Here is a 10,148-nt window from a genome sequence, read left to right on the forward strand (position 1 = left end):
CGGAGCAAAATGGGTAAATCTATACTTTAAATTATGTCTATATACATTCATACGTAGTGAAATCTCTAAAGAAAACAAATATTTAGAAACGAAGGGAGTATGACGGACTAGGCAGGTCTCTTGAGCTGACGGTGTACTGGAGTGATGAAGCGTGTATGCTATGGGCTTGTTATGGAAGATCCAATACAAGGACATTTAGAGTTTTGTTATTTAATCGCTCTACAGAATTATACAAATCTTCTTTTTTTCACAATGGTTTTAACTGGTGCTTCAGTCAATGAAGATGACACAAGTATACAACATGCTCCAGTAACAGATGGGGTTAAACCCAGAACCATACCTATGAGCATCTATGGACAATCTACCGAGCCATCTAAAATGGCGACAGAACACTCTTAATCAGAGAATATCTGGCCAAACGAGAGAAACTCGACGCACAATTCAAAAACGGAGTGCAGCATGCGCGCTTGTTTTCATGACATAAATCAATCTGAATCCACAACAGGGGCCTCAGATACAATGTAGGACGCCATCATAACTCATTCTGATCCACTATCACCGCCATCGGCAGAACCATTATAATGAACTGTTTCCTCGGATGAAGGTAGATTTCATTATGCTTGCTCATTGTAATCCCGAACCATCTCCACATCATACCAGCCAAGCATAAGACCAACAAACACCAGATTTATCCTGCAATAGGAGCAAAGTAGAACAGTAGCCCAAAACCTGCAATCAGACAAAACTGGAGCTGAGATGAATCATTTCCCCACAATATGGTGCTAGATTCTTTGTCTTGATGATAATTGTGGGCAAAAAATGGAAAATGATGGCACAAAATTACGGAAGTCACATAATCATTAGAATACGGATACTAAGGATCTACAGTAAATGGCAATGCGAAAGAAATGAGACCTCAGGATTGCTCAGAATAGATCAGCACTAAGCAGATCTTTGTTAAAAAATCTCCGGTCATTTTTTCATTCGTAATTCTGAGAGCTCAATGCATGACAGGGAAGTATCAACCTCATTTTCTGCATTAATGCGCTCAAGGTTGACCTCCAATAGTCTCAAGACAGTTCGGACATTCTTGGCAAAATGGACAAGCGGTATTATGATATGACTATTGAAACTATGGTTCAAGCATAATCATCTTCTATCAACTTCATCCATGGGCCAACTTCATTAACAAGCCCCTGAGAATGTAAATAACAGACCAACTTCCTGACAGGTTGAAGGCTAGCAGAAGTGGAAAGAGAAGCCATGAGTTCATTCATTATATTCTGAAAAGCAGAGCTGCAGTAGCGTCTAATCCACATTATGTGCTCAGAAGCCATTTCTATTTCCTCAACATCTGTTAGGCACTTCAACAGAATGACATGTGAATTCGAGCTCTCAATAGTGGATGGCAGACTTGACATAACACCCAATGCTGCTTTGAAGCCACCTGAAAAAATTCCAATGGCGACATTTACAAGGAGATAACAGAATAACTAAAACGGCAAGCGTACTAATAACGAGGACAGGAATACCTTGTTTACAGAGTACAATAATAAAGACAGTTAACACTGAACTAGCTAGTTTAGGATCCTGCGCTACAGATTTGTTGAAGATCTCCTCAGCCTGTTCATATTTGTTTTCTTGGCACAACATAGTAATGACTGATGTGTATGTTGTACTATCTGGGGTCACTCCTTTCTGGACCATGTGATCAAACAGCTGTTGGACTTGTTCACTTTCACCAATATCTGCAAATTTTGTTATAAGTATATTGTAGGTCTGCAGATTTGGACTAGACCCACTGGTGAACATCTCATCCCACAGCTTCTTAGCAGGCCTAAGGAGGTCATTTCTGCAGAGTGCTACCATGAGAGAATTGTATGATGAAATGCCAGGATCTAGCTTCTTCCTTTTTATCTCCTTTATCACATCATATGCCTCTCTGACCTTCCCTGCCTTGCCCAAGAATGACACCACCAAATGATACTCCCTCTCACTCGTGCAATAGCCCTTATCCAAAAGCACTCTAAACATCTCCCACATCTCATTGCCCTTGCCATTCTTGCAAAGGCTCTCGCAAAGTTGTACAAGCATCTCTATACTTGGCAATCTCCCCTTGCCTATCATGAACATGCAGAACATGATGGCAGCATCAGCATCAACCTCGGACACCGAGCAAACCAAGAGATTCAACACATCGTCATCAATTGGGAAATCGCCTAATACAATCGCCTCGGCCATCTCCTTCGCGTCAGAGATCTGCCTGTTGGACACCAACGCAAGCAAAACCTCTCTGTAGTCCACCTTCCTTGGTGCAACACCGAGCTTCCTCTTCTGCTTCAAGATCCTCCCTTCCTCCTCTGCCCTTTCTGCTATCCTGAACCCCTCGGACACAATCCTGTACGCCACAAAATCCGGCTTCCATCCACGTAACCTCATATCCTCCAGAGCCCGCCAAGCATCCTCTATCCTCCGCTCCCGACACAGACCATCGACAACCATCGCTGCGACAACCGACTTGTTGATCAAGCCCTCCCGACGGTGCACCGCGTCCACCAGCCGCAGGACCTCGTCCAGCCCGTCCGTCCTGCCCACATTTTTTGCAAACACCCCGAAGCCGACAGTGTCTAGCTCGGCAGAACTAACTAGCATTCTGCCGAACACCCTGCGCGCGGCAGCGAGTGACCCGGACGACGCGAGCGCGGCGAGCAGGGAGTTGCAGAGCGGCGCGGGCAGCGGGGCGGAGTCCGGGAGGAGGCCGAAGTGCGCGAGCGCGTCGGGGAGGCGGCCGTGGCGGAGGAGCGCGGAGGCCGCGAGCGCGCGGGTGGCCGGGAGGAGCGGCAGCCGCGCGGCGCGGGCGCGGGAGAGCGCGGCGAGGAGCGACGGGAGCGTGGCCGGGTTGCCCGCCCGGGAGGGCGCCGCGAGCGACGCGAGGTGCGCGTGGAAGGCCTCCGGCGTCGAGGTGGGCGCCGAGGGCGGCGGGTAGGCCCGGGCGGAGACGCCCCGCGCGGCGGCGAGGCGGTGGAGGAGGAGCAGGCGCCGGGCGGACCGCGGTGGGGCCATGCCGGCAGCGACAGCCGTGTGGCGCGAACCCGCGTGTGCCCCCTCACGCTCACTGACCCACATTAAACGATGGAAAGCGTAAAGCCAAGTACACTTTCATTGTTCGAAGGCGTAATTCAGGAACACGTAACCGGCCTCTCGACGCTCGCCACGCCAGTCACCCGCTCCGCCCTGCGGCCGCAGCAAGATCTTCTCTGCGGTGCCGCGAGACGAGAGCTTCCTCCTCCGCGAAATCCTCCAATACCTCTCCATCCCTTTCCCGCGAGGCCGAAAATTTTCAAAAATCCTCGGAAACCCTAGCGCCCCGCGTCGCCGCCGCCGCGGAGTCGGAGCTCCCCCGCCTTTACCCGCCGCCGGCCATGGAGGCGGTGGTCGTCGACGCGGGGTCGAAGCTGCTGAAGGCGGGCATCGCGCTGCCCGACCAGGCGCCCGGGCTGGTGAGTCGCCAGATCTCCTTCGCTCCCCGTCGATTCGCTGGAGATTTTCGCGGGGCGTTATGCGCATGCGTGACCCCACCCTGTTGGATGCGTGTGCGTGTTTGTGGCCAGGTGATGCCCTCGAAGATGAAGACGGAGGCGGAGGAGAGCGAGCAGGCCGACGGCGCGGCGGCGGCGGCGGTGGTGGAGGAGGTGGTGCAGCCGGTGGTGCGCGGCTTCGTCAAGGACTGGGACGCCATGGAGGACCTGCTCAGCTACGTCCTCTACAGGAACATTGGGTGGGAGATGGGGGACGAGGGCCAGATCCTCTTCACCGAGCCGCTCTTCACGCCCAAGGTCGCTGCCATTGCCCTCCCTGCTTCACTTCAAAGCTCGTTTTAAATCCCGTGGTGCCTAATAGCCTTGTTAGAAATTAACACAACATTGGATCAGGTAAAAGTTGAGGGTTCAGTTTTGCTAGGTTCCAGGATTAATTGGGTCTGAGTTGTGTGGTCTTGGCTGTTGAGTGTTGACACACTAACTTAGAAATTCCAACAAGGGACTATGGATCGGTTATTCCTAAATGACATTAGCTATTCCTTTTGTGGGCAGGCTCAATTCCTCTAGAATATAGGTCCATATGATATACAATCCAAAGAAAATACTCTATAGTCCACATTTCACAACTGAGCCCTTGCGGAAGTCCATTTCTATGGTCAAGGGACTATGTGAGGCAAAGGCCCACCCGAGCAATACCATTGTCAAAAGGTGCATATGCACGATGATTGCAAACTTGAGACGGTCTGACAAAAACAAAGTGAAAAGAAGAAAATACAGATTATATGCAAAGCAGCTTGCGCTAACCATGAGGTCACATTTTCAACCATCACCTAAAAATCCTTCCTGTTGATATATTAAAATCATCTGCTACATCCTCAAGTGATATATTAAAATTTTCTATGGTTACTGTGAGCCACATGCCCAATTTGGGAGTTTTAGTGTGAAATACTTCTGTATTTCGGTTTACTTTTGAATCTTACTGTACAATTCAAGCTTGGGGTCAATTTTGATGTGCATGTATAAATTCTATTGTATGTTATATTTGTGGCCAACCTTGCCACAAAAAGTTTCTCTGACAAAATGGCTACCGCAAATTCAGTAAAGTTGCCCATGGAGCCGAGTCTTTAACAAGTGGGCCAGGAGGCTAAGAAAAGGGCAGTAAGTCACATTCTCATTTGTGGCGATGAAGCAAACTCATGACTGTTTCATGACTAGAGTTAGGCGTGACTTGGCTAGGCATCAAACCGGACAACCCCTAGACTTTAGTTTGAACAGGTTATCTGCAGCTGTATCAATTGGAAATTACCAACATATAGTTCCCAGTAGTCTTCCTGGTCCAGTGCTTTCCATGTTGATATCATTGGAATTAAATGAAATTATAACAGTGGCAGATATTGCATGATGTAGCATTTAAAGTATAGTCTGAAGGCTAGCATACACCATTCCTTGCTATGATAATATAAGGCCAAAAGGAAAAAAAGACTCAGGCCATATTAATACATACCACTTTTTCCTCGATCGTTAAGGTTGTGGATTTGTTACAGGCTTCATAAATTTTGAAGGACCAGCTTTTGATTGTTGTGCTGTTCTATATAATCAAGTTAGTTGTGGAAGTCTTTTCCAGTTCTACTTCTGCTATGAAAAAGAATGCTCTCAAATGGTTAGTTTAGTAAAAGTAGAAAATGTATATGTATTTTCAGAAGCCTTTGCAATGCCACCTAAATAAATTTTCACAATTCTGAATCTGTAATACAATATATCTCTTGATTGTTTGCTAAATCTTTTCCTGTTAACATTATCCATATTTTAGTACAGCTAATGCATTGCTTTTACCAATCGTTTTGGTCTTGCATTTGGTTCTAATTCTCCAATTCTGTCATGTTCTCTGCAGGCTCTCCGGGAGCAATTAGTGCAACTTATGTTCGAAAAATTCAACGTATCAGGATTTTATGATTCTGAACAGGCTGTCCTGTCCCTTTATGCTGTTGGCCGCATTTCGGGTTGTACGGTTGACATTGGACATGGGAAAATAGGTAATATCACCAAATCCAGTTGTATCTTGAATTTGTATTGCGGCTCTGTTGATTTCACATGTGACCTTTGTGTAACATCTGTATGATATGATATCTGTTCTGAAGCTATTGACTTTATGTTTCTTTGGTTTGGTGATTTTATGTTTAATACTCCGTTCAGTATCTTTTACTTACTCACTCTAGAATAACCTTGGTGAAAACCAGCACATATCGAAGACTTGCTGGGAAAACATGCATTCCCTTTTGAGCTCAAAATTTGTGCAACATAATTGTCACCCAGTGATAGATGATCTGTAAGCACATTGCAAGAACATCATACAGGGATGACAGAAATTCTTCTAAATGGTATTGCAATGATGCTTATGTTAACCCTCTTCAGTCACTAGTATAGTATACCCACCATGATTTGTATTTCAAATGTTTCAGTCTTGTCTTCTGGTGTGTGTAATTTGTACATATTGTGTCACATTGTCACATTTCCTTCATCAGAAGATCATTTCTCTCTGCAGCTTTATTATTTTCAAAAGACATCCTTGTTTACTCGAACGGTTTGTTCATCTTCTTCTGTAGTTCTAACCCAAATAGGGTTCCTCCCTCTTGGTCACAAGGTGTGGAGTTAATGTAACATATTTTTGTGTGGTTTGTCACCAATAAATAGATTTTTGTATTAGCTTTATAATCCAGTATATATGTACAGTTAACACAAGAAATCAGTATGGATTGTTCGTGGGCTTGTGAAGAAATACTAGTAGTCTTAATCCACGAACAAGTTCCATTTATTAGTTTATTTGTTGATTATTTGAGATGTTAGTTGTAATTGTGCTTCACAACTGCTTTATATTTGTATTGGTTCATGAGTTGCATTTTGATTCCTTTTTTCCTCAGGAGCTTTTTTTAAAACTATTTTTAGATATGTTAATAAGTTGGGGTACTTGGCTCCCCCTTCGTTACAATCAGAACATAAATATTTCAGTTGGACTAGTTTAGATTCTTTCAGTTAACTAGATTCTGCAGCATGATACAGTAAAACCAAGCCAGCTAACTAGATTCTGCAGCACAATACAGTAAAACCAAGCCAGTTAACTAGATTCTGCAGCACAATACAGTAAAACCAAGCCAACTAACTAGATTCTGCAGCACGATACAGCGATATCAAGCCAACCACTTGTATAGATATATTGAGACCTGTCCTTAAAGGGGAATAATTCTGTTGAGCATTGGCTGCCCAGTTTGTTCTTTAAATTAAATGGGATAAATTTTTATAAGTGCCCTTCTATTGTATTTTGACAAACATGTCTCAATCGGAGCTTCTAGTGTATTGACGGTTTCTCTCTATGTTACCAGATATTGCTCCAGTTTGTGAAGGTGCTGTTCAACACGTAGCATCGAAGAGATTTGAGATTGGAGGAACTGACTTGACAAACCTATTTGCGCAAGAGCTAAAGAAGTCCAACCCATCAGTAAACATTGATATCTCTGATGTTGAGAGGCTGAAAGAGCAGTATGCATGCTGCACAGAAGATCAGTTAGCCTTTGAAGCTATAGCGAGCACATGCCAGCCAGAAACTCACACTCTTCCAGATGGACAGGTTTGTTATTACTTATGTTACCCTGCTTTGGTGTAAATGATGTGCTGTTCCTTTACATTTATGGAGAGCGCTTAGTGTGCAATTTCTCTCTTTATAAAATGCATGATAGTTATCTGAATCATCATCCTTAGGTTGATCAAGTGCTTTGGTGTTTATTTATCACCCTGAATGTATAGAACCACTGTTCTCTAAACACTTTTTCGTCCAGGTTATAACAATTGAAAAAGAGCGCTATATAGTTGGTGAAGCTTTGTTTCAACCAAGTATCTTGGGCTTAGAAGATTATGGTATTGTCCACCAGCTAATTACTAGTGTTTCAAACGTCGCATCGGAGTACCAAAAGCAACTGCTTGAGAACACTATGTTATGTGGTGGCACTGCATCTATGACTGGTTAGTTATTACTCCTCTGCAAGATGCTTTTTTCTTGGTTAGAACTCTTGGGTTTGTCAATCTTATGTTCTACTGTACATGGAAAATGCATGCCAACTATTAGCTATAAATACTAGTAAGCTGTTAGGCTTACTGTTTATGGATGATAATATATGCTTTCGAAAAACTACATTCTGAATGCATGTGCATGCTGTATGAATTGATTGTCTGAATGCTAGTGGCGTGTGACTTATGCAGCAATGGTCTAGTTTGTTTGTATACTATGTCCCTGAACGGAAGAAACAGGGCCAGTTTGGAGTTTCCCTCATTTGAGAAGCCATGGCGTTGGGACCTGGGGATTCCATTTCCTTGGAAAGAAATGAGAATCTTATGTAGGACTCAGGAATATCTTGTACTCCTGTTAGTGTCCGTGTGGATACGCAGATAACACAATCAACATTATGCTGAAAATGTGTGGCAGAGCATTTTGGAAGAGCTGTTGGCTAGTAATGCTGATTATAGCCATTGTTCCCAAGGCGCCCAGGCAGCGCCTTAGAATTTTGCCCATCTTAGGCCATTAGGTGGGTGTTCACCTTAGGATGCCTTACCGACATAGGTCATTATTACTTACAGGCTGCTTTGCGCAAGCTTCTTTGTATAGCACGACTGGTGCCTTGCAATTTTCTTTCCCATCGCTTCCTTTGCTTATGCTCATATTGATTTCGTCAATTTACACATCCTAACCCATGAGTAATAACCTACTCCTAGATAACTGACTGCTTCTTTGCTTACTTTTCTGAAGGTTTCGAGGACAGGTTTCAGAGAGAAGCAAATCTGTCTGCTTCAGCGATCCGCCCTACTCTTGTGAAGGTAATAACCACCTCTTCTCTCCTCTCCCTGAACCGCGGCGCTCCTGCTCTCCGCGTGCCCAGTTACTAACCTGCATCCCGTCCTCCAGGCGCCGGAGTACATGCCGGAGGACCTGGCGCGGCACTCGGCGTGGCTGGGCGGCGCGATCCTGGCCAAGGTGGTCTTCCCCCAGAACCAGCACGTCACCAAGGGCGACTACGACGAGACCGGCCCGTCCATCGTCCACAAGAAGTGCTTCTGACCGAGAACGAACCGCAGGTCTGCGCTCTTTACTCAAGTCACAGGATGCTTCGTGTGTCACACACACCGCACTCGTACGTGTTGGCAACGGATGAATGACGTGTGTTTGCTGCATATGCAGGCGCGTACGTACGCTCGGACCAGCAAAGCTCTACTGCGTGTAGGGGCCGGCGGCACTGGCACTGGTGTGGTGTGGTGTCCTTCCTCGTCTTATGCTGCGCGTCTCTGAGAGAGAGAGAGAGGGGCTATTCATGGCCTCTGGCTATGGTTTAGACGTGTCGTTGCTACCTAGCTTACCTAGCTATCCATTCGCAGATTGAGTAGGATCTAAGATTGGCGTCTATTTTTTACTAGTAGGGGTGTGCTAGCTAGGAGCTAGCCCATTGTACGTGTGTCGCACCGTTGGAAAATAGTTAGCTCGCGATGTGCACCGCAATGTTTTTATCCCTGCAATGAACCCTACGGAAACGTGAGCGTCCTTTGTGTAGCGGCATAGAGTGTTGCGTGAGCAGCGCCGCGTACTTGGACGCCGGAGGTTGATCGTGAACCCACACGCTCTGCGCTGGTTGTGGACGCCGGCGGCAGGCAACGAGTCCAGGGCATCGCAGGTGGTTCATGCTCTCTGGACGTACGGCCTCTCTCTCTCTCTCTCTCTCTCTCTGCGTCGTGTGGAGTAGAAGTTGGTGGGAATTGATGTCGTCGTCCGAGCTGGTAGAAATTGATGGTCTGATCTACATACATACATACCGTCCGGACCCCGGACATCTCCTGACATGGCCAAGCTCCAGTTAATGGTTCCTACAGTGCCCTGCACGGACAGGCCCGGCCCTTCCTGCGACATCCATCCAACGGGAAGCCGCCAAAGTCTCATCCACAGTGCGTGACCGGCTCGCCCTCGCCTCGTGTCAGCAGCCAGTTCATTCATTCGACCGATTTCACCTCGCCCTCCTGTCAGCGCTCAGCAGTGAAGGAGAACGAGGTTTTTTTTACCGCCACGGGCTAGTAACATGCATGTCGTTGTGACGTGCCATGGCTTCAATTCCATTCATCCGGTTAGCTGGAGCCCCACGACCTGTGAGCGAGCGAGTGCGTGGCTGTCCAGCCATACAAGGGAAAAAGCTAGCACTGTGCTAACCTCCATAATGAGCAGCTCCCTGATGATGGAGCTCCGACAGCGACATGACGCGCCGCCGTGTCTGCCCAGCAGGATCTTGGTCTCGGGGCTGCATTGCGTCGTCGATCTGGCGCCCAGCAAAAGCTGCTCGCGGTCGCCTGTCCAACCCGAATAATTGTTGGCCTTCGGATTAATGCGGTCGTGGTGCAGAGATTAGGGGCCGTGCGGTGTCATGTGTGGTGTGTGTGGCCAATGGAACTTGTCGATCTTGTCTCTGGTGGGATCCGTATGTTTGTTAGGGGCGTGCTCTGGCTAAGCATGCCCGTCATGTGGCTCTGGGTTTCGTCCTGTCAAAACAGACCCGTCTTACTCCTTGTCGGGCTAAGTATAAT

General features: G+C 46.7%; 2 protein-coding genes across 3 annotated transcripts; one reads left to right on the top strand and one right to left on the bottom strand.

The window, feature by feature from the left end:
* Positions 1–227: 227 nt before the first annotated feature.
* On the bottom strand, positions 228–3,063 carry LOC123452544 (pentatricopeptide repeat-containing protein At5g14080). Of its 2 annotated transcripts, none has more exons than XM_045129206.1 (3): positions 1,533–3,063; positions 1,027–1,447; positions 228–729 (listed from the first exon to the last, which is right to left on the bottom strand). In XM_045129206.1, exons 1-2 carry the CDS (start codon positions 3,061–3,063, stop codon positions 1,140–1,142), a joined length of 1,839 nt encoding a protein of 612 aa, XP_044985141.1. In that variant the 3' UTR covers positions 228–729; positions 1,027–1,139. The 2 variants fall into 2 exon arrangements, with proteins under 2 accessions (XP_044985141.1, XP_044985139.1); XM_045129204.1 differs by having other exon boundaries at positions 916–1,447.
* A 166-nt stretch (positions 3,064–3,229) lies between these two features.
* Positions 3,230–9,078, top strand: LOC123452545 (actin-related protein 7). Its single transcript, XM_045129207.1, has 8 exons — positions 3,230–3,500; positions 3,612–3,836; positions 5,431–5,572; positions 6,917–7,161; positions 7,370–7,553; positions 8,335–8,402; positions 8,491–8,660; positions 8,764–9,078. Exons 1-7 carry the CDS (start codon positions 3,423–3,425, stop codon positions 8,641–8,643), a joined length of 1,095 nt encoding a protein of 364 aa, XP_044985142.1. The 5' UTR covers positions 3,230–3,422; the 3' UTR covers positions 8,644–8,660; positions 8,764–9,078.
* Positions 9,079–10,148: the final 1,070 nt, after the last annotated feature.

The sequence above is a fragment of the Hordeum vulgare genome, chromosome 5H (genome assembly GCF_904849725.1).
Source record: "Hordeum vulgare subsp. vulgare chromosome 5H, MorexV3_pseudomolecules_assembly, whole genome shotgun sequence".
Lineage (NCBI taxonomy): Eukaryota > Viridiplantae > Streptophyta > Magnoliopsida > Poales > Poaceae > Hordeum > Hordeum vulgare.

Excerpts from the sequence above, each read along its gene's own strand:
- LOC123452544 (XM_045129206.1), bottom strand. The coding sequence starts at position 3,063 with ATGGCCCCACCGCGGTCCGCCCGGCGCCTGCTCCTCCTCCACCGCCTC. Across the intron at positions 1,448-1,532 it reads TATTGTACTCTGTAAACAAG|GTGGCTTCAAAGCAGCATTG; the intron begins GTATTCCTGTCC and ends GAATTTTTTCAG.
- LOC123452545 (XM_045129207.1), top strand. The coding sequence starts at position 3,423 with ATGGAGGCGGTGGTCGTCGACGCGGGGTCGAAGCTGCTGAAGGCGGGC. Across the intron at positions 5,573-6,916 it reads CATTGGACATGGGAAAATAG|ATATTGCTCCAGTTTGTGAA; the intron begins GTAATATCACCA and ends CTATGTTACCAG. Across the intron at positions 8,403-8,490 it reads TCCGCCCTACTCTTGTGAAG|GCGCCGGAGTACATGCCGGA; the intron begins GTAATAACCACC and ends CCCGTCCTCCAG.